General features: G+C 54.8%; 1 protein-coding gene across 2 annotated transcripts in view; it reads right to left on the reverse strand.

The window, feature by feature from the left end:
- PADI2 (peptidyl arginine deiminase 2) overlaps positions 1–25,862 on the reverse strand; it is a 47,507-nt gene that overhangs the window by 6,407 nt on the left and 15,238 nt on the right. The window contains exons 4-15 of one of the 2 annotated variants that reach the window (XM_070404195.1): positions 20,779–20,840; positions 18,172–18,289; positions 17,626–17,751; positions 12,189–12,254; positions 10,571–10,749; positions 9,612–9,715; positions 8,765–8,876; positions 8,144–8,251; positions 5,390–5,541; positions 3,182–3,326; positions 2,205–2,298; positions 468–553 (exon numbers count right to left, since the gene is read on the reverse strand). In XM_070404195.1, coding sequence (XP_070260296.1) covers positions 468–553; positions 2,205–2,298; positions 3,182–3,326; positions 5,390–5,541; positions 8,144–8,251; positions 8,765–8,876; positions 9,612–9,715; positions 10,571–10,749; positions 12,189–12,254; positions 17,626–17,751; positions 18,172–18,289; positions 20,779–20,840 — 1,352 coding nt within the window. The remainder of the gene's footprint in view (positions 1–467; positions 554–2,204; positions 2,299–3,181; positions 3,327–5,389; positions 5,542–8,143; positions 8,252–8,764; positions 8,877–9,611; positions 9,716–10,570; positions 10,750–12,188; positions 12,255–17,625; positions 17,752–18,171; positions 18,290–20,778; positions 20,841–25,862) is intronic. The other variant, XM_070404196.1, reaches the window with a different exon arrangement.

The following is a 25,862-nucleotide window of genomic DNA, read 5'->3' on the forward strand; positions in this document are numbered from 1 at the left end:
ACATACTAGTACTTGTGACGATCTGTTCCTCACCCAGGGATCCACCTCATCTTGCTAAATTCAGGGCATATACTCATATATGCATTTTTCTGGAGAGCAGGTCTGGCGCTTCCACCATATTTTAAAGGGGTGCATCTCCCCCAAATGCTATGGGCTCTCCAGCTGTACAGAGCCTGGGCTCTTCAGCACTGGCTGGTATGCCTACCTTCCCAGGTCCCTTATCTGCTTCAGGCCCCTGCGGACGCATGTCCTGACTTTGTCACCCTTTAGCTCCCGGCTGTAGCACAGGGGTTGAGCAGGGATGCTGAACCAATGCTCACTGAAGCTTTTCCGTCTGTCATGTGCCCTGAACCCTTGGCCACTCCCTATGGAGGCCCTGAGGATGTGAGAGATGACTTTGGCCACAGTCCCAGGGACCCTCTGCCCCACCCCACCCAGCAGCAGCTGGGCCCCTGCCCTGCCCGCACCTGGAAGTACTGGTTCTCCTGCACCAGGCTCTCATTGGACAGAATCTTGTTGATGGTGATTCGTTTGCTGCTCATCCCGCCCAAGCCTGTGGGGATCAGAGGACAGGGAACAGTTTAGCTTCAGGTATGCCAGCTTCTGGGCTGACTGCAAGGGCGGGGGAGATGGGGCTGGGAATGGGCTGGGACACAGGAGGGCAATCCTGGGAGAAACGAGGCCCCTCTGCAGCACACACTCCTTTCCCAGGGCCGAGGGGAGGGTGGGGGGTAGGAAGGAGGGAGCAGGGCATATGCCCTAGACCAGCGAGCAGGTGGCAGCTGCCTTGCTCTCTCTCTGGCCAGAGGGTGGGGTGGCACAGTGAGCCACCTGAGTCTTCCACCTGGAGCCTGCTTCTGGGGCTGAGCAGCCCTCCAGGGTGAGGATGGCAGGAGCAAGGTGCCCAGAGGTGTCGCCCTCCTGTTTTCCAGACCTGCCTCACGCTCAGCCCCTGCCCTGCTCTGTGCCGGCATCTGCCTCCTATCCCACCACGTGGCCTACGTGGTTCCTGCCCTGATGAGTAACACCCGGTGCTCACTGAGCACCTACTGTGTGCAGGCATGCTTCCAGATGTTTTGCACGGATTACCTCAGTAATCTCCCCACATTTCCATGAGCTGCACTGAAGGATGAGGAAACTGAGGCACAGAGAAGTCCCATGGCTTGGCCAGGGTCTCAAAGCTAGTGGCACATCCTGGGAAGAGTCTCTGGTACATTGCACTTCCCAGCCTGTAGCTTGTCAGGGCAGACAGACTGGGGCTCTCACCCTATACCCGAGCTGTATTTGTACAAAGATGATGGTTTTTAGATCCTATGGATAGCTTTGGAGGCATGTTTAATATAGAAAGAAACCTCCAGAAAGTCAAGACTCATGCCTGCAAACCCCAGATAAACAAGTTCCCCGGGGAAGGATTAAAAAGGACATTGGTCTGAAACGGGTACTGCCTGTCCCAGCCAGCAGTCACTGCCAGGAACCTGCCCTCGCACGCGGAGGGCAGCAACGTGTGTAAGTGTCAGCCCGCCTGAGGGAGGAGACTTTGGAAGGAGGTGGACTGGAGAGACCAACCTGCAAGTGACCAGAAGTAATTTAAGAAAAGCGTCAGAGACTGCCATGGCCTGTCTGACCCGGCTCACTCTCTCCGCCTGACTGCTGTCCACCTTCCCATGATTAATTTAAGAGCAAACCTCACCCCCGCCCACGTCTGTCCCAGTTCTGTGTGGCCGTCTCAAGGACGCAGGTAAGTCCCACTGGGACCGACAGTGGTGGTGTCTGGCTGTAGAGCCCGCCTACTGACTCCCCCTTTTCTTCCTGCCCCTCAAATGCAGGATGTAAATTTCTCTCTTTCTCCCGTTCTAAAACACAAGCTCCTTGAAGGCAGATTGTACATCAGTTTTGAACCGTCTCAGTCTCCTCTGGGTCTGGTGCCATTTAAAGTTACTCCAGGTCCCGGAGGAGCCCTTGGCGCTGCTGCTGATACGCTAAGGAGCAGCGGGCAGCTCACAGTCCAGGATGCTTCCCACCACGGGGGCAGCCTGGAGCCGACCAGATGCCCACGGAGCTGGGTGCTCAGGGACAGGAGGGCAACCCCAGGTGAAATCTCCTCCATCACCCTTAGAATATAACCCGGGCATCAGCCCCATCCTCCCCAGGGTCTCTCTGGGGGTTCAGCCCCCGCTCCCTGCCCGGGCCCCGTGGGCACTCACCTTTAAACATGATGGCCTCGCCATGGCCTTCCTTCTGCTTCTCTCGGAAGAGCTTGTAGCAGGCCGAGGTGCTGGCCATGAGCATCCGAAATTGCTGCAGGAGGGACAGTGTCAGCGGAGGGGAGCTGAGGGGGCCCTGCCCTGAGGACCCAGAGCCCTGTCTGCATTTGTCTCAAGCGTCCCCACGCCCAGTGGCCGCCGTGTGGCTAAGGCTGCCTGGCGGGGTTTACTCATGTCAGGGGAATACTTCCCACCCTTCCTGCTATAGAAATCCCTCCAGGGAGTCAATGCTCAGAGTCACGGATGGCCTTGGACATAGGGAAGAGCTTCTTCAAGTGGCCAAGAGGCCAGGCCATTGGCACACAATTGCCAGGGTATGAAGTTGCAGCCTGTCCTTTTACTTCAGGGAGTGAGAGAACCTCTTTCCAGAGCCCCAGGCCCCTGCTCATGCTCTCTGGAGCGTTATGGCCAAGGCAGTAGCCACTAGCTGGTGTGGCTACTGGACATCTGAACTGTGCCTAGTCTGAATTGAGATGTCAAGAGGAAAACACACACCAGATTTGAAAGACTTATGCAAAAAAGAATGCAAAATCTATCATTGATAACATGCTGAAATGCTAATATTTTGGAAATAATGGGTTAAAAACTTAGCTCAGTGGCTGAGCATGGACCTGTGTACCAGAAAGTCACGGTTCCATTCCAGGTCACCGGGTTGCAGGCTCGATCCCCAGTAGAGGGCATGCAGGAGGCAGCTGATCAATGATTCTCGTCATTGATGTTTCTATCTCTCTCTCCCTGCCTCTTCCTTTCTGAAATCAATAAAAATATATTAAAAAAAAATTTAGCTGCTACACCGAGAACATACAAACCACCTTTGGCCTAATTCCTTCTTCCACTTCCTCTAGATCCCACCCTCTGCTGTCAAGTACCTGGGATCTCCACTGTCCTATTCACTCCAGCCTCAGGAGCCAGCTCACCTTTGTGCCCGGGATGGGGATGAAGGTCATGAACTCGTCCACGTGGCCCACGGTCAGCCAGTCTGAGTACAGCTCCACGGGTGCCTGCACCTGCTGGGCCTGCAGGAATTCCCTCACGATCTTGGTCATCCTCCGACCGCCGGACCTGGGGAAGGGTTGGGGAGGAGGCAGCGTTTTAGAAGGTTGCCCACCATGCCTGCCTCACCAGGAGGCCTGCAGCCTCTGGAACCCAGCCTGAACCCAGGCTGGCATCAGCAGAGCAGTCATGGGACGGAGCCCGAGCTGCAGGGCTGAGAGAACCTGGCGCAGGCAGGGAGGTGTTTGAGCCGAAGGGGAGAGAAGGGAGCATTCGCTGCAGCTAGAGCCTGTGCAAAGGGCCTGGAGCCCAGCCTTCAGCCCCAGCTTCTGTGCTCAGGGGTCCCGCCTGGACTGCTGGAGGGGCTAGGGCACAGGCCTGGCTCCAAAATCTGCCCTAGCCTTTGTGCCTCTTTGCTACATTAACTTCTACTTAATTCATTTTTAATCTATTCATGTGACACCTCCTCCAGGAAGCCCTTCCTGATTTCCAGACCCCTTGAGGTCTTCAATCTCCCCATTACCCTTAGAATATAACAGAAGGTCCTTATGGTAGACAACAAATTCCTCTCTGACCTGGCCCCTGCCTGATTCTCCTTCCTCATGTCCCCTTTTCCCTCCTTGTGCTGTTTGCTCCAGCTACCTGCTAAGCTAGGCTTTGACCTTGCTGTTCCTTCTATTTGGAATGTTCTTTCCCTCTGACCTCCCCACAGCTGCCTCTTTTTCATCATCCAGCCCTCGTTTTCAAGTTATTTTCTCAAATCCACAAACGCTAAAGTACCCTTGCCCCATCGCTCTATATCATATAACCTTACTTTATCTTCTTCATTGTACTTATTAGCACCCAGAGGTAACTTATTTATTTTCTTGTTTCCATGTTTATGTCCTGTACTTCCCCCACCCTAATAAAAACTCCCCGAGAGCTGGGACTTTGTTTGGCTCACTGCTGTGTCCCCAGAGCCTAGAACCGTGGTCAGCAAACCGCGGCTCGCGAGTCACATGTGGCTCTTTGACCCCTTGAGTGTGGCTCTTCCACAAAATACTGACTTCTGCGCATGGGCCACGAAGTTTCAATCGTACTCTACGTGCGCGCCTGCACGTGGTATTTTGTGGAAGAACTACACTCAAGGGGCCAAAGAGCCGCATGTGGCTCTCGAGCCACAGTTTGCCGACCACGGGCCTAGAATAATGCCTGGTCACTGAGAAGGCTCTCAATAAATACTTGTCTCTACAAGCCCTCTCTGAACTCCCCATGGGGTCAGACACCCCCTCCTTGGGCTCCTCGGGCTCCCTAACATCCCTTATATCACCGTACACCCCCTTGTTTCATGTCTGTTCAAGCACCAGTTCCTTGAAGGCAAGGGCTGCGCTTCCTGTTTGGAGCCTCATGCTTGAGACAGGGCTTGGCACTTGGCTGGTGCCTGGGAAATACCTGTTGAATGGAGCAGGGCTACTGAGTGGAGGGAGGACAGAAAGGTGGGCAAATGGTCACTGACACGTCAGTGGCCTCCACTAAGAAGGTAGAGCATCCCATGTGGCTGAGGGGCTTGTGCACGAATCCTGGCTGGTCCCCTGTGTGCAGGTTCCTGGCAGCCCTTTTGTGACGTGAGGACTCACAGTACTTGCTACCTCCCCAGCAACTGCCCTGACCAAGGGAGGCTCTGCCTTTTCATTGACTGGAGGGTGGGGGGGCGGCATCTGGGGATGGAAGGAAGGTGTTGTGGACAAGCCATGGAGCCAGGGACTCGGGCTCTGGGGCAGGGCCATGCTGTCTTATGATTCTTTTGTGCATGGCCCCTCAAGGACTGGTTGGTGCTCCCACTCCTCTCTTTCAGGATTCCTTCTCCAGACTCCTTCATCCCCTTCCCACATGGTCTATAATCTCACTATAGATGAGAGCCTCCCCTTTTGGGAAGAGAGCTCTTTATTTAGTTTTACATTTGATCCTAATTTATGCTGAGATGTACTGGCTAACTTGGTTTCCTTTCCATAAATGTCTGTATCTCATCAGAGCGTCCTGGGAGGGGTTAGTTCTCTCAGTCATTCGCTCCATGTGTGAGCAATCCAGCCCCCTCCTAAAGAGACGGAGTAACCTCCCCCCCTACCCCCCAGCCCCACCCCGGCTTCGCTTACAGAGGAAAGCTGCTCCCGATGAGGATCCGGCCCAGGGGGTATGTCTTGCCATTCACAGTCACTGGGGGACTGACCTCCAGGTTCCCAAAGGAATCGAGGCTGGTGACAGGCTCAAAGAGGGGCTCCCGGGCCACGTAGCCGAAATCTGGGCCCTAGGCAGGGGCACACACCCATCATTAGTGTCCTGCCGCCAACGTAGTCACCTTCTGATGATCACGCCTTGACCACCTTGGGTCTGGCATTGTGGGCATGCAACCTCTGGGCGGGGGTCACCCATGGTCTTCTTATTCCCACCAAAGAGTAGAGCCTGGCGGGGAGGTTGAGTTTGTGAGCATCTTGGTGTGAGTGTGGGCATGAACATGAGCAATAACTGTGTGTGTGTGTGTGTGTGTGTGTGTGAATGCGCATGCATGTATCTGAGTTTCTGCATGTGCCTCTACTAGTATTTCCCAAACACAGAGGTACATCAGTGATTTCAGGATTAGTCCTCATTTTGTGCTATGGATGTCCCTGCTCATCTCTTCAGTTCTCCAACCCTCAGTTTCCCCATCTGTCAAAGAGGGGCTGGATCAGGTGACCTGCGACACGGCGGTAGATTGTTTTATTGCTCCCAGAGACTTGCTCCCCCCTTCTTAGTAAGAGGCTTTTGCATCCTGAGCTATTGCCGTGTGGCTTCCGGTTTCTCCCTGTAGAAGGAATATACTTCCCTGCCCAGTATCAGACTTGGTCATATGACTTGTTCTGGCCAATGAAATGTGAGCAGAAGTGCTGCATGCCAGTTCAGAGCCAAAGCCATAAAACCCACTGCGTATGCCTGTCAACTCTCTCCCATCCTCATGCAAGAAGAACGGCATTACTCAGACTTGGGCTGCTCCTGCAGCCTGAGCTCTAGAATGAGGAAGGAACAGGGAAGCAGAGCTGCAGACAACCAACCAGCAACCAACACGAGTGTAAGCAGGACATGGGCCTTTGCTGTTGTCAAGCATTGAGATTTGGGGGTTGTTTGTTACTGCATCCTTACCTAGTGAAAGCTGACTGATACAAGCAGGAATGGCAGATAGGTGACCCATGACATTCCAACTCATCCCCAAACAACCACATTTGTTCACTGAGCCCAGATGTAGCCTCAGAATCCTTCTTAGCACAGAGCTCTGGAATTGGCATAACCCCAGTGGTCCCCAGCTGATATAACCTTGGTGACCACCTGAATTTTACGGTTCCTATTATATTTTTGGTTAAAAAAAAAGTAGGGGTCTTGCTTGGGAACTTGCACTGAGGCTGGGATGAAGCTTGTTTGACAAAAATCCTTATAATAGGAAAAGTGAAGCAGGAAGATGTGTGGCTTATCCTGGCCGAGCTGAGAGGCTCCGGGGACAGCTGTGGCGGGTGGGATGGCTGGCTGAAGCTTAGCGCTTTCTCGCCTGGGAGCCCAGATGGCAAGGTGCGGTTTGCCGGAGGCTGGGGCAGCTGGGGCTTTACAGCGTCACACAGGCGGGCAGGCACTCGGCACAGAGCCGGGCTTGGCACAGGCGTCTGGGAACAATGCAGCCCAGGGCTGTGGAGGCAGGCAGCTAACGCTGAAGGCAGGTGGTGACGCAGGGACCGTGAGAGGAGGGTCTGGGAGGCCTCAGTTCTCAGGCCTGTGGTGGGCCGGTTTGGCTCTGCCCCTCCCAGTGCTAGAGGGAATGGACAGTCCTCACTGAGGACAGTATCCAGGGCTGTGGAACGACAAACATGATGACAGCTAGTGATGGGCAGTGTTATCAGGTGCAGCAGGATGCCTCAGAGAATGCCTTTGATCTTCACAACGAGCCTGTGAGATGGATACGGTTTCCATCCCCATTTTACAGATAAGCAAGCTGAGGCTTCAGGCCACTCCTAAAGTGATTGAGTTGCTTGCCCGAGGCCACACTGCTGCGAAGGCGTAGAACCAGGACTCGGCCAGTCTGCCTGACATTCCAGAGCTTTGCGCTCACACCAGGGGCTTCCCCATCTCCCTTGACGAGGGGGATTCGTGAATGAAGGTTCACAAGGGGTTGCCTCTGAGTAGCCCTGATGTCTTGGGGAGGGCATTAAAGGGCAGTGGAAATGGGGGGCGGGGTCAGATTGTTTAAAAAATAACAAATGCAGCCGGACCGGTGTGGCTCAGGGGTTGAGCGTTGAACCATGAACCAAGAGTTCGATTCTCGGTCAGGGCACGTGCCCGGGTTGTGGGCTTGATCCCCAGTGAGGGGTATGCAGGAGGCAGCCGATCAGTGATGTTTCTCTCATTGATGTTTCTATTTCTCTAACCCTCTCCCTTCCTCTCTCTCTAAAAATAAATGAAAACATTAAAGAAACAAAAACAAAAAACACACATGCACTGAAAACCACAGCTTTAATGAGCTGTGAAGTTAGAACCAGGATTTTTGACAGTTGCTCAACTATAATTTTCCTCTTGGAAACTTATTTCGCTGCAAGTTGGGGGTGGGGCAGTGGCAGAAGTCAGGGCCCCTGACCTGCCTTTGTGACACACAGTTCCTGTTTCTCATCTAACAGAAAGCTCTCCATTTGTTGGAAATGCATCAGTTATCAGAGCAGGAAAGGCCCTTAGAGATCACTGTTCCGACTGACCCATTTCACAGATGGGAAAACGGAGGCTCTGGGCAACAGACTAATTTGTCAAGGGTGCCCAAGGTCTCCTGACCACTCCGTCCTGTCAGAGTCCCCAGGACTGCGCCCCACCCCGTCCCAGGGTGGCCCTCAGCATCTCACCAGGAGCTGCTTCACTGGGAACTCCTTCAGGTTTCCGTCTCGGGGGGAGTCCAGCACCACGGGGAAGCCTTTGTGGGGGGCCTCGATGTAGCCAAACTCGATTTCATCCTGCGGGGACACCGCCGGGAGCCATCAGATGAGTCAGAGCACCACCAGTGAGTACCAGCCAGCACCCCCAACCCTCTTCCTGACCGCAAGTGACGGCTCTGGTGCTGTTCCTACGCATCCTTCCACGGACGGCCTCTGGGCATCCCAAGCATGTGTGTGTTCATATCAACCCCGTTTTATAAAACACCTGTATACATCCTCCTGCAGGGAACACCTTAGCTTGGAGCTCATTCTGCATTTACAGCTGGCTTCTTCCTCGCTGCTGTATAGTCCTCCCCGGGAAGGCTGTCCTGTCATATGTGTGCCTCCCCGTCCCCCGTGGAGGGACATTTGGGCTGTTTTACAGGCTTTTGCTGTATAAGTGAACTGCCTTATACATGTATGTCTCTGAGCACGCGTGCATGTGTGAGCTGATGGCAGAATTCCCACGCGGCGGGGTGCCAGGATGTTGACGTTAAGCCAACTCTTCTTGCCCGAGCCCTGGGCCACGCCCGCCCCAGCCCGGCTCCTCACCTGGATCCAGCGGTCGCCCCGGTTTATGTACTGGAAGCAGACCTTCAGCTCGCAGTTGGTTTTCTCGACCAGGTTCTTCACCTCTTTCAGGAACAGGTAATTGTCCTTCATGCTGAGACGTTTAGGGACAGGGGAAGGCCAGGAGAAAGGGTGAGGAGGGGCTAGGGCCGGGCCCCTGAGGTGGCAAGAGCAGCTGGCACCTGGAGGCTGTGCCAGGCAGGTGAGGCCACATCTGTGTTCAGTCACCTTTGCACAGGCCGCTGGACTCAAGGGCCAAGCAAACACCCACACGCGGTGTTTGCCAAGGTCATGAACAAATAAAACGAGGAGGGGGACTCTCACCCCCACCTGTCCCAAGGCCTTGTCTCTGACTCCCCTGGATTCCGAGGCGGAGCTCTGCTTAGCACGGAGGCAGGGGATGGGCCCGGACCTCAGGTCCTTGGTGTGGCCAGCACCCACCTGCAGGCACTTCGCTCCCCTGCTTCTCATCTCACTGCGGCTGTCTAGCACATAGTAGGTGCTCAATAAAAAAACTGCTGAATAAATGAGATGAATATCCCTTGCATAGGAGGTTCCCAACTTCACAGTATGGGCCAAGAGTAAGAAAAGAAACGGTAACTGTTATTTTTAGAGCGAGAACTCTGTGCCAGGACCTTGGATGGATACTTTGCTCCGTCTCATTTAATCCTCAGAGATTCTGTGACATTAGCATTTCAGAGAAATGGAGGCTCAGAGAGGCCAAGTGAGTTTTGCAGGGTCACATATCTGAACCCGGGTCTCTCTGCCCCGAAGCCCCGGCGATAACCACTCTGCCACACTGCCCGTCTGCACCAGGGCCGCTGCTTACCAGCACACATACACGGACACGGGAGGCAGGATGTTGGGGGTCATGATCCACGGAGCAATCCGGAACACCACGGTGTCCGTGAAGATGGGTGTCAGTGGAATCTCCTGGGTGTGCGAGAGAAGGGGAGGGGTGCTTGTCACTCCTGCCTTCCCAAGTGGGGGACGCTGATAACAATAGTACATTTATTGAGCACTTACTGTGTGCCAGGCCCCGTGGTGGTTTTACACGCACCGACTCATTTCTGCCTTACCCCAGTGGGGAGATACACTGTAAGCCTTGTCTTACAGATGGGGAAACTGAGTCACAGACCTCTTAGGTAGCTGCCCAAGGGCACGTGGTTAGTAAGTGGTAGAGGCTGGCTTTAAACCCAGGTTGTCTGACAGCTGAGCGCACACTCCTGACCACATTCTGATCTTGTCCCACCAACGTTCTCTTCCAGGAGCCAGCCCACAGGGTCCCGCCCAGGCTGCCCTTTGAGTCTCTGCAGTGCCCGCTGGAGGGGCCAGTCTGAGAACCTGGCGGCCAGCCCCCCTCCCCACCCATGCTGTTAGCTGTGCCTTTTCTGCCTTCCCTTTTCCCATGGACCTGAGGGTGCTCGTGAATGAGTTCTTACAAGTTCCAATGCTCAGAGCCATCCCAGGAAGTAGGAGCTTTTGTCGGAAACCAAGGCCCAGGGAGTCCGTTCACCTGCCAGGGGTCTCATGGGCCTGAACCTGGGCAGTCTGACTCCAGAGCCTGTTCTGGTCAATGTAAGCTGGACCCAGCCTCACCGGAACGTGAATGGTGGGGGCATCTAGATCTCCAAGCCTGGACTCCCCCTTGGTGCCTTGAGGGGAGTGGAGCAGAGTGAGGGAAAGCGGAGGGAGGGGGGCGCAGGGGATCCTGGACTTGGCCCTCTGGAAGGAGCCCCGCCTGGCGCCCAGGGGCAGTCCTGCATGGGGGAGGCCTGGAGCCCTCACCTCGCTCATATACTCCAGCAGGCTGACGTGGATGGAGACCAGGCCTGGGAAGCCCTCGTCGGGGAACCGTAGGCCTTCCACGAAGAACAGCAGCTCCGCCGAGCCGCCCGTGTACTTGACCACGTGGTACAGCTTCTGCCGGCCCAGGATGTGGATGTAACGCTGGCCGAAGAACGGGTCTGGAGGGAGAAGGACCAATGTCGGACCCCCGCCCCCCGGGAAGAGGTCAGCGGGGTGGGATCACTGATGGGGGACAAGAGGGCAGAGGAACTTGTCCTCCAGATGAAGAGAGAAAAAGCACAAGCAGAAAAGCCGCCAGAGGGGCCGTGGCCTGGTCACTGTCCCAGCGCTGCCGTGTGCCAGCCGCGTGGCCCTGAACCAGACCACCTCTCAGGCTTCTGGCTTCCTTGTCTGTAAAGGAGCAAACACTGATCATGGTTCGATTCCCTGTCAGGCCATAGGCCTGGGTTGCAGGCTCCATCCCCGTGTGGGATGTGCAGGAGGCAGCCGATCAATGATTCTCTCTCATCACTGATGTTTCTATCTCTCTCTCCCTCTCCCTTCTTCTCTGAAATCAATAAAAATATATTTAAAAAAATAAAAATAAAAGGAGCCAACTTTCCCAGGAATGGTGCTCTTGGATGACGGCAGAGGGCGGCTGAGCAGCCAGTGACGCGGAGAAAGCGATCATTCTCCCTGTTTTACCGACGAGGAGACCGAGCCTCAGGAAGGAGACATGGCTGGTTCAAGGTCGCATAGCCAGTAAGTGGCTGAGCTGGGACTCAAAGTCACGTCCAATTCCGAACCCCAAGCTCCCTTCCCCGTAACAGAATAAAACACCGTGTGCCCATTTGCACCCAAATTCCCCTCCAGGTAATCTTGGAGGGGAACTTTCTGCGTGAAGACCCTTGCGTGGGCCCCTGGCTGTACATCTGTGTGGCTGGGAGGACAGGCAAGTGTGTCCAGCGCTCCTGCCGCTCTGAACCCTCCCAGAGTTCGCAGCGCTGCTCCTCTGCTTGGAACAGCCGTCTCCCTCCTTTCAGGCCTTGATTTGTGTCACTTTTTAAAAAAAATCTGTGTCACTTCTGAGAATTGTGCCTGGGTCCCTCAGAGACCAAGCCAGGGGATCTGTCTGGAGCCTCCGCAGCCCCGTCCTTCCCCATCCCAGCCTTTCCAAATGGCGATGACCTCAGTGTTCACTGTTGGCCCCGAGAGGCCGTCACTTTGTGGGGGCAGAGACGGGTCCAGCCGGTCTGGCACGAGGTTTAGTAAATGTCCACTGAACCGATGGCTCCCATAGCGCTCCCCGTAGGAGGATTTTTAGGCCAATTCAGAGCGCATGTATTGACTCATTACTCTGTGGCCAGCATGGGCAAGGGCTTGGGGGCAAGAGGCCCAGCGTCTCTGTTGAAGAGCAGGGCTCAGCTGATGGTAAGACAGAGCAGAGGTGGGAAGCGTCACAGCAGAGCTGTGGGGGAGCGATCCCATGGGGTTACTGGGGCGGGGAGGGCAGGGGAAGGAGGCAGGGATGGGAAGAAGCATTTGAGCAGAGGGGGGCAGCTTTGAGATGTCCTTTGGGGTGGCAGAGGTGGGGTGCAGTGAGGAGAGGGGTACTTGCATTGGCGAAGCCATGGGCGTAGGACCCTATGCGGTTCCAGAAGGAGTTTCTTTATGCCCCGCAGAGCTGGAAGGGCAGAATCAGACTCAGCTTAGCGCCATGGTCAACAACAACGGTAATGGTTAGTGACCAGCCGCCCAAGAGTTAGAACATGTAACCAGAACAGTCCTGGCACAAATAGGGTGGTTGATTAGAACTTGCAAAATGAAGGAAAGAACCACTGCAGTCCAGGCTTCGAATAGCTCCTCACATAGGACAGTGTGTTCCACTGGACCCTGGTCACAGCGGGCAGGGCGGACGTAGGTTTACAGTTGTTCATATGGAAAATAATACAATAATTCATAAATAATAACACAAGAATAAACTTGGTGTTTCGAGTATTCACACAACTTTAAACCTACTTTCCCCCCAGCCTGTATACCTCACTGAGGGCCGTCACCTGAGTGGTTATGGCTTCCACAGTCAGAGAGACCTGGGTTCAAATGCCACGCTGGCTTTATAAGCTGTGAAACCTCAGGGAATTCACTTACCCTCCCCTCCCCTCATTGTCATCTGTTAAATGGAAGATGACAATACCTGTGCCATAGGGTCACTGCAAGATAAAATGACACCGCATCAGTACCTTTGGTAAACTTAGTAACCATGGGTAACCACGGGTAACACAGCTGGGACCTGTTGCTATTGCTACTATGAGAACCACGAGTGAGCCAGCACACCCCTTACTGCAACACTCATGACCTGTTCGCCTGGCTGGTGTAGCTCAGTGGTTGAGCGTCAACCTATGAATCAGGAGGACATGGTCCCATTCCCGGTCAGGTCACATGCCTGGGTTGCGGGGCTTGATCCCCGGTGGGGAGGTGTGCAATTCTCTCTCATCACTGATGTTTCTATCTCTTTCTCCCCCTCTCCCTTCCTCTCTGGAAAAAAAAAATCACGACCTTTTCATCAAATGGCTCATGAACAACAGAAGGCAAAGAAATAATACCTCCCATCACCTCCCCTTGGACGGGCCCAGGAAATGAGGCATATAGATCCAGGCACTGAATGTTCCCAGGAACTCATCACAGCCCCACGCAGAAGGTGAAGTCCTCCTCATTCAGCAAGGACAGCGTGTGCCCTGTTTCCCAATTGGCATAACTAAAAACATCCCCCCCCTGGGCACTCAGGCTCTTCCATGCCCACACACCCAGGCTGCACTTGAACCGGCAGATGCTCAGGGGGGAGAGACCTCAGGCCTAGAAGGTGACTTGTCTTTGCAGAAAACTCCAAAGCTGTGGTGGGGGAGGGGCTCCACCAGGGCTTGTGGAGGGCAGAGGCCTGGCCAGGGGAGCTGGGTCAGGTGGAGGGACATGATCTTGCCCATCTGCGGGCAGTTTTCTCCCTCTCCTGGCCGGCCATCTCTATGTGTCTCTCTCTCTGGCGGACTGGGCCAGCACTAGGCAGATCAGTTCCTCGGTGGGAACAATCCAGCTACTGTCCCGAGGAGCCTCCTTCCCTTGTCCCCCGTCCCCAGCTGGGTGCAGGCCCGCCTGGGCATGGCTGGCTCTCCCTGCAGGAACCAACAATGCCCCTTTATGGAGCGGCCACATGCCTGGAGCCGCGTCGGCCGGCCACCCTGACCTCTCCTTAGCCCCAGGCATTGGTATGATTTGGCACAACCCTTCTGGTCACTTTGGCGATATTCCACCTCCCAAGGAGACTCCTCAGCGTGACAGTGTGAGCCACTGTCCTGCTGTGCCCGGGACTGAGGGGATTCCTGGGGTGAGGGATTTTCAGTGCTAAACCTAGGAAGGTCCTGGGCAAACGGGCACCCTGGTCTCTGTATCCTTGGTAGGAAGAGGACAGGCCCCAACTCTGGGACCCTGGAACCGAAGCTGAGGCTGGATCTTCCTAACAGCATTCTAATGATTATTAACACTCATCATCATAATTCCAACAAAAGCCACAAATGCCATCTAGAGAGCGCTCCATGGACCAGCTACTGTGCGAGTGCCTGACACTCACTCCTCTTGAATCCCCAGCACCAGTGGCTCAGCCAGGCCTCTTGTCCCCAAATCATATCACAGATGAGGCACACGAGGTCTGGATTTGTTAGACTTGCTTAGATCTAGGATGTGAATCTCCTGGGCTCCAGAGCCCCCTCTTGGGGTCCCTAGCCTCCAGTCCAGCCCCCTGCCTGATGGATGGGGAACTCAAGAAGTTAAATGTTTTTCGTTTTAGTTATAGAGTTACTAGGCTTGGTACTGGTGCGTGTAGAAGCTACTGCTCCGGGGCCTGGAGTGTATGACTGGACCTGCCCTGACTTCAGGAGACCCGCAAGCAATCCAACCTTCGTGCCCCAGGAGCCATGTGCTCCAGGGAGAGAATGTCCCTGCCCAGAATGCAGATGAAGATCACCATCTAGCCTGGCTATGTGGCTCAGAGGTTGAGTGCCAACCTATGAACTAGGAGGTCATGGTTCAATTTCTGGTCAGGGCACATGCCCAGGTTGCAGGCCCGATCCCCAGTAGGGGGCGTGTAGGAGGCGGCTGATCAATGATTATCTCTCATCCTTGATGTTTCTCTCTCTCTCCCTCTCCCTTCCTCTCTGAAATCAATAATATCTATCTATCTATCTATCTATCTATCTATCTATCTATCTATCATCTATCTATAAAAGAATCACCATCTGATTAACCTTTTCCCCCTGAATTCTAAACTCTACCTACACTTTTTTCCTCCTTATAAAAAGGGTGGCCTTGAGATGAGATGTAAGATGATTTTTTTAGGGTACATAACCCACCATCTTCTCAGATCACTGGCCATCTGAATACAGCTCTCATAAAGATCCAACCCTTCTTTCTACTTAGTGGTTCTGGTAGTGACAGGTCGTGGGTGACACATGACATTCCTGTAACACAACACCCTCTCACCCACAGGTGGACCTGGATCTTGACGCCACCCCAAAACATTTGCACAGAAGAAAAGGGAGAAAAGGAAGCTGTGCCACAGAACGGCCATTTTCCATCCTGTTCTTTCGCGTGACCCCGAGCAGTCATACAGGACGGAACATTTTGTGGGAAACGAACTATTCTGGGATCATCGCTGTCTGTCTCTGTAATGCCACCCCTGCAGGACGCCGGCCCAGATGACACAGACTGGGGACCGGCGTCCAAAGCATCCAAAGCACTTGCCTAGTGATTCCTCTCCATCTTGTCTGCTCAGGACCCATCTCGGGTGGCGAGGGCGGGGGAGGGATATGATTCAGGGCCAGACCTCAATCCACTCCCAACAGTAAAAAGAGCCCTTTGGGTAACATCCAGGCGTCACAATTCAATGCCATGGTCAAGATGCCCAGGTGAAAGTCCTGCCTGTACCCCTCCAGCCCCTGCCCACAGCCCCATCCCCTGGGGCAACCCTGGCCTGTGGCAACCCTGGCCTGGCCGGGGTAAACATCAATATCTCTGGCCCCCTGGGGCTGCAGAGCCGGCCTGACTCTGGGGACATTCCAGCCTGTATGAGGTCATTGCTCAAGCCCAGGGTGGATGACTGGCTTCAGGTGGCCGCTGTCCATTGCTGTCCCGGCCAAATCACTCCCTGAGGTAAGGTCCAGAGAACCCCGTGCCCAACTCCTCCAGGTGACTGCCCTGGCTGCAGTGGGCTTGTCCAGCGGTGGGCCCCAGAGCTGGGCCAGAGATCCCGGGTCTCCAGGCAGCTGGGCATGCAGGGGAAGCCCCACCCTGCATCCATGGCAAACTGCAAAGTTCACTATTTTGCTTACAGAGCATTTTAACACATAAATCAGATCTTGACAGTCCCTTGCTTAAAACTCCCTAATGGCTTTCCACTGCCCTCAGAGGAAACGCTGAGCCTTCTCTGCATGCCCTGGCTCCTGCCCAGTTCGCTGACCTTGATTCCAACACATCTCCTCGCTCTGGTCTTCCGTCTGCTCCTCCAGGTTGGTTCCCCCCTCTGTGCCTTGTCCGTACTGTGACCTGTGCTTGGAACACTCCCCCCTCAGCTCATAAAGGGCTGTTTCCTTCTCATTGTTGGTTTGGGTCTCAGCTCAGTCACCTGCTCAGGCTAGCGGTACCTTACCTCTACCCCGTGCACTCTCTATCACGTGGTCTGTGTCATTTCCTCTAATCACGCTAGTTCCTGTGTCTCCCTCACTGGACCGTCACCTCCCCAGGGCGGGCAGCGTGTGATTGCAGAGTTCACTGTGGGGACCCCAGTGCTGGGAACAGCACCTGCACTGAGGGCGCTCAATGCGCACCTATAGAAAGAATGGGTCAGAGCAGGGGGCTCTGTGGCGGAAGCACGTGCCCTACACAGTGGGGCCCAGGGTGCCTGTCACAGACGAGAGGAGCAAGGGGTCAGCCCCCTCAGGGTGCCCACAGCAGCACCAGAGGCTCTTTAAAAGTGGTTGAGCGTTGATCCAGGAACCAGGAGGTCATGGTTCAATTCCTGGTCAGGGCACGTGCCCTGCTTGTGGGCTCGATCCTCAGTGTGGGGTGAGCAGGAGGCAGCCGGTCAATGATTCTCTTTCATCACTGATGTTTCCATTCTCTCTCCTGCTCCCTACCTCTCTGAAAGCAATAAAAAAATCCTATATAATAAAAGGGTAATATGCAAATCGACCAAACAGTGGAACAACCGGATGCTATGATGCACACTGACCACCAGGGGGCAGATGCTCAATGCAGGAGCTGCCCCCTGGTGCTCAGTGTGCTCCCACAGGGGGAGCACCGCTCAGCCAGAAGCTGGGCTCATGGTTGGTGAGCTGAGAGCAGCAGCGGTGGTGGAAGCTCCCACCTCAGCGGCAGTGCTACAGATGTCTGACTGCCGGCTTAGGCCTGCTTCCCTGAGGGCTCCCCTGAGGTCTCCGGGACTGCGGACTGCAAGAGGGCGCAGGCCGGGCTGAGAGACACCCCTCCTTCCCCCAGTGCATGAATGCATGAATCTCGTGCCCGGGACTCTAGTATATATATATGAAAGTTGGGAGGCAGTGCTCAGCTCCAGGAAGTCCGAGATGGACAAAACACACCCAGGGGGGCGGGTACCTGCTTCAGGTATCATGAAGGTGACATGACCCCAGAAAAGGACCTCCAAAGGCCTTCCTCCCTTGGTTCACGGGGAAGAAGGGCCTCTGGTTCTACCTAAACCTGCGGCAGGACCACCTCCTTTGAAGAGGGGAGATCTGGCCCAGGGGGCCTCCTGACTTCCCGGGACAACCATGACCATTACTAGTAATACAACTTAGTAATCGTTTCTGCTCCTAAGAGGCCCAGCTGCTTACTAAGAGGCCAGGGGCTCTCTGCAGCACCTGCCCCTGTGGGGGCCACCACTGCGTAGGGGAGGCCTGGGAGCCTTCGAGGGCAGAGCTGGGTCCCCGTGGGGGCAGCTCGGTGAGCGCTGAATGGCTCAGGACCGCGAGGGCTGGGCCGGGGCCACTCACTCTCCACGTAGAACACGCCCACTCTGTCCGAGTCCGCCATGGAAATGTAGAGGACGATCTCGTATCCCGCGGGGAGGCGGTCGGGCCCTTTGGTCCGCAGGATCATCTGCGACATGTCCTTGAGGTCTGACGGGTGGACACACGGGGAGGTTAGAGTGAAGACACTGGGGGCTGCAATGGCTTACAAAGGGCTGTCGTTACTTTTATAATCAGGACGGAGAAAACCCCACACGTGTGTATTATGGAAACTATAGAAAAGCATAACAACCGGCTGTCGTCTCTAATTCCACAGACGACCATTGACCTTTGGGGAATTTCCTCCCAGTCTTTTTTCTATGTATGTGAATCTTCTTTATAAAACATGGTTCCAATTGGACTATGTTAATACTTTTGTCTTCTGTTTTTAGCGAGAGTGGGTGTTTGAGTCCTCCACCCCCAGGAGGCCCCCGGTCACTCCTGCCGCACCCTCCGCCCAGCCCAGGGCGTAGCATTGTGCTTCCATTGCTCCTCCCTGCCCCCAACCCCACGTGTGGGTCCTGCCGGTACCGTTCTTGCTGTAGACTTTGTTGTCCTTGCAGTCCTCCTTGGACAACCAGGGCACCTCCCGGTCACAGTTCACCAGCAGGATGGCTCCCTGGCCCTCGGGGCCCCAGGTCCAGGACGCCTGCAGTGGCAGGGAGAGAGGTCAGTTCCCTTCTCTGTACCTTCTGGCAGATAGTCCCAGCCCAGACCTCACAGGACTCCGGAGAGACGGCCCAGGAGGAGAATAAAGAGCAGCCACCCCCTCATTGGGGCAGCTGTGACCTGGCAAACTTGAATCCCATGTCTGATGCTCAGAGACGTCGGTGTAGGCACCGACGGAAAGTTCAGGAGGTGGACGGATGGTGGCAGAGAGAGACAGAGACTGGAAGGCTCTGAGGCACGTTGGGTGTGCCTGTGTCCGGGGAGGGGTGGAGCAGGGAGAAGGAGGAAGGCCAGAGAAAGGGGCAGGCAGACCTTCTGCGACAGGCTCTGAAGTGCCCAGGGGGCTCAGGGGAAGACGCCCAGTGCTTCCAGACTCTCTCTGAGTGCCCCAATGGGCCCTGCAAGGCGATCCACTTTCTACCCAGCAGCCAGATGGTTTAGAAGGAACTCCACCCTGATCTGGTTGCTTTTCTGCTTCCACCCGGGTCAGGGATCCCTGCTGACTCAGGATAAAGTCACTGTGGCCTGCAAGGCCCGGAGCGACCTGCCACCTCTCCATCTGTGCCCCTCACCTTCCTTCTTGCCCACTCTGCTCCCCCACACTGGGCTGCCGTTCTGCTCCCCAAAGACACCAAACTCTCAGCCTTCGCTGCGCTGGTCCCTCTGCCTGGAACGCTGTCCCGTCTCCCTTCACCTGACCAACGCCACTCCTCCTCCCAGTCACAGCAAAATGGTCCCACTTCCCCAGAAAGCCTTTACGGTTCTCCATCCAGAGCAGCCTCCTGGGTTTACACTTAAGACACTGTAGCTGCCCTTCTGGGGGTGGATTTAGGACAGTTGTGATGAAACAGCCACCACGACATCCTGTATTTAATGTGGGTCTCCCTCACCCCCCTCTACTGGCCTGTGGGCTCCCTGAGGGCAGGAGCTATGTCCCCAGGGCCTGACCCAGCCCTGGAATGTAAAATATGCTCAACAAATATTTATGAAATGATAAATGAAGTATGAAACGTCACTGGCCCTCATGGAGAAAGTCTGGTAAGTTCAGGCCCACAGGGACTACGTGCCTTCACCAAGGCTGCTGCCCTCGGGCCAGGCTGGAGGCCTCAGAGGCCTCCGGGGAGTCTAGTGTCACCTCTTGGCCACCGACACAGAGACTGAGTGAGTGAGGCTGCCTTGGCAAGGCAGAGCCCCACTGAGGAGCCTGGAGAAGGGTTCCCCAATAGGCTTGAGTCCCCCCCCCCTCCCCCCCGCCCCTAGCAACAAGCAGGGAACCTGGGGCCAGCAGCTAGTCCCCAGTTTCCTCACTGGGGTATTCAGTTAACTTTTTAAAGTACCCACCTATGCATAATTTCAACCAGGCTTTAGACTGTTGTGGAAAATAATGAGAGGATGTAACAGAGAAAAACTAATGGAGCTTAAAAAACTGGGTTGAGGCAAAAGTATGGAACCGAATGAGGTCAAGAACACAGCGCCGTTTGCACAAGTTAAAAATACACGCAGCCCTAACCAGCTTGGCTCAGTGGATAGACCGTCAGCCTGCGGACTCAAGAGTCCCAGGTTCGATTCTGGTCAGGGGCATGTGCCTTGGTTGCGGGCACATCCCCAGTGGGGGGTGTGCAGGAGGCAGCTGATCAATGTTTTTCTCTCATCGATGTTTCTGGCTCTCTATCCCTCTCCCTTCCTCTCTGTAAAAAATCAATCAATAAAATATATTTAAAAAAATTAAAAATGTAAAAATAAAAAAAATAAGAATACACGCACAACAGCCAGCTGACAGGTTTTGCCAGAATCATAGGAACAGAAAGGGACACAGTAAAGCCATTAGAATGGTCCTTTGTGGGAGAGCAGAATAGGAAGAAAAGCGAATGAAGGATGGATGAATGAATAAATAAGTAAACAGGAAAGGGGTTGTGCACCCAGCATTAAACTTGAACTGAGGGTATTAATGCAGCCTTCTGCTCCTGGCGGTCTCTCCCGCTCAGATTGGAAAAAAAAAAGCAGCAAAATAATAAGAGCAAATACTTTGGTGGCACTTCCTCTGTGGCAGGACATTTAATTTTTCCAACAACTCTCTGAACTGGGCTCCCCATCCTGTGGGTGGGGGAACTGAGACGTGGGAGCCTGTTCCCACAGGAGTGCAGCTGCTCAGTGGGTCTGTCGTGGTGTGCGGTGTGTCTGTCACTGTGTGCAGTGTGTCTGTCGCGGTGTGCGGTGTGTCTGTCACTGTGTGCTGTGTGTTCGTGGGGTGTTCGGTGTGTCTCTCATGGTGTGGGGTGTGTCTGTCACGGTGTGTGGTGTGTCAGGGAGCCTGTCTCAGGCCCCAGTCTCCTCCTCGGAGACTGAGAGCTGCCTGTGCTTCCTGGGAGGACAGGCTGCTTTAGGACCCAGAGGATGTAACAGAGAAAAACCAATGGAGCTTAAAAAATGGAGGAAGCCCCCAGTGAGCCTGCCCTGGCAGCGAGGTACCTTTTTGGGGTTGTTCTTCTCGACCACGCCGTCCCGGTCTGCGTCCACATCCAGGGAGAGCTCTGGGGACAGACACACGGGTGAGTTGTTGAGCTGCCAGGCAGGGTGGGGCAGGGACAGTGGGATGAGGGTGTAGCTCACCATTTGCTTGGTCCTTGGAAGGAGAGGGCCTTGCTGTGGTCATCTCATCCAACCCCCTGCCTCACACCCCCTGCCTGCTTACGGCTCCGAGAGGTGTGGTCAGCGAGGTCTGGATCTCCCACCAGTCAACTCTGGGTGGTGGGTGGGGTGAGCCTCACTGCACAGATCTGGGAGCCTCGGTTCGGAGAGGCCAGATCCTGCCCAGGGTCACACAGTGGCACTAGCGGACCTGGGGCACCCGCTGCGGTTGGTCTGATGTGAAGTTCTTATTTTGAAAACTGTCATAGGATTCTCGCCCTGCCTTTCCCAGCCTGGCCAGGGCATGTGTGCACAGGTGTGTTTGAACGTGTGTATCTCTCCCAGAATTCTCAGCGGCCCAGATCCCACCTCCACGAACTGAGGGCTTTCGTTTGGGAGGGAAACTGGGTCTCTGACCCTCTCAGTCTGAGGGTGCTCGAGAGGCCAGGCTGTCAGACAGAGGATCCCGGGAGGGGTCCCTGTTTCTCCTTTCTCTTGGGGACCTTTGTGGGGACAGGCTTCATGGAACCTGTGTGGGGCAGTGACATGAACCCAAGATGCAGCATCAGACAGTGCTGGGTTCGAACTCCGGTTCTCTGCTTATAAGCTGTGTGACTTTGGCCAGATTAAACAGCCTCTCTGGTCCCCAGTTTCTTTACCTGCAGAATGGGGCCCTTTCCAGCCAGAGGAGTTGCACTAATTGCAACAGTAGGCACCACGAACATTTTGAGTCGGACACTTCTGTGTGGAGGGTTTGTTCTGTGCACGGGGGATGTTTAGCAGTCTCCCTGGCCTCTGAGCCCTGGGTGTCAGTGACAGCCCCCAGCGTGACAACCAGAATGTCTTCAGACATTCCTGAATGTCCCTGCGAGGCAAAATGCATCAGGGACTAGCAGGGCGGGGCAGGGGAATTGTTGGGAAGGTGATGGGAGCATCACACAGAACGAGATGAGCCGGATCCAGGCCCGGGAGCTGCCCAGAGGGCTCAGCCTCACGCTGGGCATGACTTGGACTGCGATGGGAGTTGGGTGGAATGAATGGATTCCTGGTGAGTCCCCTTGGCAGGCATGCCCTCTCCCTGGCCTGGGTGGGGCGGAGGGTCCTGGCTCAGGAAGGGCACTGATGTCAGCCCTCCTCGGGTGGCTCACCCCGAGTCTGGGGATTATGTTCACATCTTCCCTTTGCTCACAGTTCGAGTCCCTCCCACCCTCGAATGGGGCTTTTCTGGGGCGAGAAGGAGGCCGAGGGAGAGGCGGCTTTAACGGCACCTGGTCCTTGGGAAAGGGGCACTCCAGCGCCTCCAGTCGGCAGCCCTCCTGTCCCTTAGATACTGTAAGGCAGTTATAGTCCCTCCTGGCCCCATTCCCTCAGCAGGTCACTGGTGAGCATCTGGGTCCTGAACCCTAGGGGTGGGCCATTGGGGCACAGGGCCTGCTCTCAAGGAGTCCCTGTCCTATGGGATGCACAGTATTGTTCCCATTTTACAGGTGAGCAAACCCAGACTCAGAAGCGTCCCCTGCCAGAAATCTGGGAGGCTGGGGCAGGCTAAGGACTTTAGGGAGAAAGCGGGAAAGCCAGAACCACCCGCTGCTGACCGAGAGGCTGCAGGCTCAGGTGGAGGAACTCTATTGATTTTGGCTCCCGGGCCTTCAGGAACTTTCCAGCTGGACACGCCCCACGGACACTCCTCCCTGGGAACCGGCCGCAGGTCTGCCTCCCGAAGAAGTCGAAGGAGTCACTCTCTTTGCTTTTGAAGATAATAATCTCTCAGGTGTACAGTTCCCTCTGGCAGCGGCAGGCACTTCCCATGCACGCTCTCCCTTCGAGCCCGCCCACACAGATGAGGAAACCGAGGCAGCAGCGGGGGAAGTGACAGGAAGTCCCCAGAGAGTGCAGAGCCAGGCGTCCCTCTCGGGCCTCTGGATGCAGACCCCTGCCCTGGGCTGTTCCCTCCACGGATCCAGGCTGCCCTCCGCCCTGGGCTGCTTCCCAAGGTCAAGGCCGCCTTCCCACACCTGACCTGCTCCCCTGAAGGTCATCCCCAGAGGCGCTGGCTCCTGGGTGTGTCCCTGAGATCCAGGATAAAGCACTGCATTGTGCTTTACTTCGTGAGGATTTCTTACGTTGAAAAATGTTATGACTCTGTGCACATCACACACAAGACACCGAATAGTCCCAAATAGCTTCTAAAGCAGCAGTCCTCAACCTTCCTAATGCCGCAACCCTTTAATACAGTTCCTCATGTTGTGGTGACCCCCAACCATAAAATTATTTTCGTTGCTACTTCATAATTTTGCTACTGTTATGAATCGTCATGTAAATATCTGATATGCAGGATGTATTTTGTTACAAATTGAACATAATTAAAGCACAGTGATTCATCACAAAAACAATATGCAATTAAATATGTGTTTTCCGATGGTCTTAGGTGACCCCTGTGAAAGGGTCGTTCGACCCCCAAAGGGGTCACGACCCACAGGTTGAGAACCGCTGTTCTAAAGAAACACAGCCGTCCCCCCGGCAGGCCCGTCCCCGCACCTGCCTGAAGCAGCCTCCACACACTAAATAAGACGCTCATTGCTCTTTCTTGGCTTATGAAACTCGGGGAGGTTTCACTGGCTTCCCGTTATGCAACCCATTACGTAATTGGGCTTCTATGTCACCCACCTTCCAGCCGCCCACTGCGCATTTTCTGTCTTATGACCCATGAGCCGTCTCCAAATTCAAATGCAATGGCCTTCTCGCCCCTCCCCCCTCCCTCGGGATCCCCTCCAAGCTACAAGCCATCCCTGGAGGACTTCTCCCCGTCAACCTTTCTCCCAGTGTCCAATTTAACGAGATTCCAAGGGGACGATCCTCGGGGGGGTCGGAGAGCAGGGCTGGCGTGACCTCTGCCCGCCTGGGATGGCAATGCCTCCCTGGGGAGGAAGGAGGGCGAGGACATGTGTCTGAGGGTCTCGGGGCTCTAGACACTCCCCAGAGGCTCCGAGTCCTACCTCAGCTCCTGGGAATAGCCCCAAGGTGTCAGGTGGCGCCTGGGGTGTGGGGCAGATTAACGGAAAATGCCAAATTGGCTTTTAGGCGGTCTGCCTGAGTGAGAATCTAGACACTGAAGCCTTAGCTCTGACACAGAGCCACAGGCATTTTGGTGGGCGGCCAGCCCCATGGACAGTGGCAGGGCGCCTAGCTTTCTTGCCCTCACGGGCAGCCTGGGGTGTGGTGGGGAAGGAGGTCTCTGCCCGCCACAGCCATCCTAGGCGCTGGGAAGGGGGCGTGAGGAATGCGGTCCTCAGGTGGATGCTAAAAGTTGTCAAGGCTCTGGTCGGTGTACGGCTCCCGTTGCCAGGACAACAGCAACAAGGTTGAGGCTCTGACCTCTCTCCTCCCACCCCCACCTTCTCCCTCAAGAGGAGAGTTTTGCAAATCAGTCCTAACTGGAGTCTCGAAGGTCCTCAGGAATCAATGAGCTCAGACCTCTCTTTAAAAAAAAAAAAACTTTCACCAAGGATATGTTCATTGATTTGAGAGAGAGAGAAATATCAATGTTAGAGAGAAACATCAATTGGTTGCCTCTCAGGGGATGAGGGATCAAACCCACAACTTAGGTATGTGTCCAGGAATCAAGCCTTTAACCTTTTGGTGTACGGGACGATGCTCCAACCAACTGAGCCACACTGGCCAGGGCTCAACACCCTCATGTTATAGCCTAAAAAATGTGAGGCCTAGAGGAGGTGGGCAACTTGTCAAGGTCACACAGCAAGTCCTTGGCAGGCCCGAGACCAAGACCTAGAGCCTGATTTGGCCAAGGGCACTGTGGGTTTGCTCCCAAATTCCAAGAGGGAGACTGAGGGCAGTAAGGTTCTTCAACTTCACCGAGGCAGAGAGAAGGTGTAGCCACTCCAAGAGGAAGAGGGAAAAGGAAAGAGAGCATCGCCTGAGCACCTACTCCATGCCAGGCTCTTTGCACACTCATCCCACCGAATCCTTGCAAGCAATGTGCGAGACTGTACTGCGAGCCCATTTTGCAGATGAGGAAACTGAGGCCCAGAGAAGTGATGGTCACAATGGACTGGAGGGGACAGAGCCGGTACTGAGACTTAGTTTTGTCTACTCTGGTCCAGAATTCTTTCTGCTCAGGACAGAACTGGGGTGAGACAGACTCAGATATGCCCTTGAGAGACAACCCCACCACTTGGGGTTGTTCCTGCCTCTGAGGTGCTGCCCCCGAGTGATTACTCAGGATGTGGGGCTCAAGCACCCCTGGGTAGATACTCGAGAGAAGACAAGACCTGGAAAGGCAGAGAGACCAAATTCTCGCCAGGGTCCCTGGCGGAACAGGAAATGATTCAGTGAGGTGCGTTTTCCATAAAGCTTTATCGCTGCAATGCTAATGACTCTTTTGTGCTGAGATCATGCCTGCCTACGCTTTAGGTGTTCATATGTTGAAATGATGGTGATCATTGATGACAAATTATTAATGTCTTTTTTTGGGCCAAGCATCAAAGATGCCAGTCTTATTTATTTTTGGTGTTTGGGGGTGGTGGTGGGCATTTTACTGGCCCGTGGAACCTAAATATCTGGATCTTGTGGCAGTTAAATAAGTAATTGCTCAGTGCACTGGCTGGGTTGGCTCAGTGGATAGAGCGTCAGCCTGCGGACTAAAGGATCCCGGGTTCGATTCTGGTCAAGGGCATGTACCTCCGTTGAAGGCTCCATTCCTGGCCCTGGTCAGGGCGCGTGTGGGAGGCAACCAATCGATGTGTCCCTCTCACATCGATGTTTCTCTCTGTGTCTCTCCCCCTCCCTTCCACTCTAAAAATCAATGGAAAAATATCCTTGGGTGAGGATTAACAACAACAAAAATAATTGCCCAGTGAAACCACAACCTCAGAATGTCAGAAGGACGAGCCTGGCCTTCCAACCTG

The sequence above is a fragment of the Myotis yumanensis genome, unplaced genomic scaffold, assembly GCF_028538775.1.
Source record: "Myotis yumanensis isolate MYYU_CA2020_CCGP unplaced genomic scaffold, mMyoYum1.0.hap1 SCAF_2, whole genome shotgun sequence".
Lineage (NCBI taxonomy): Eukaryota > Metazoa > Chordata > Mammalia > Chiroptera > Vespertilionidae > Myotis > Myotis yumanensis.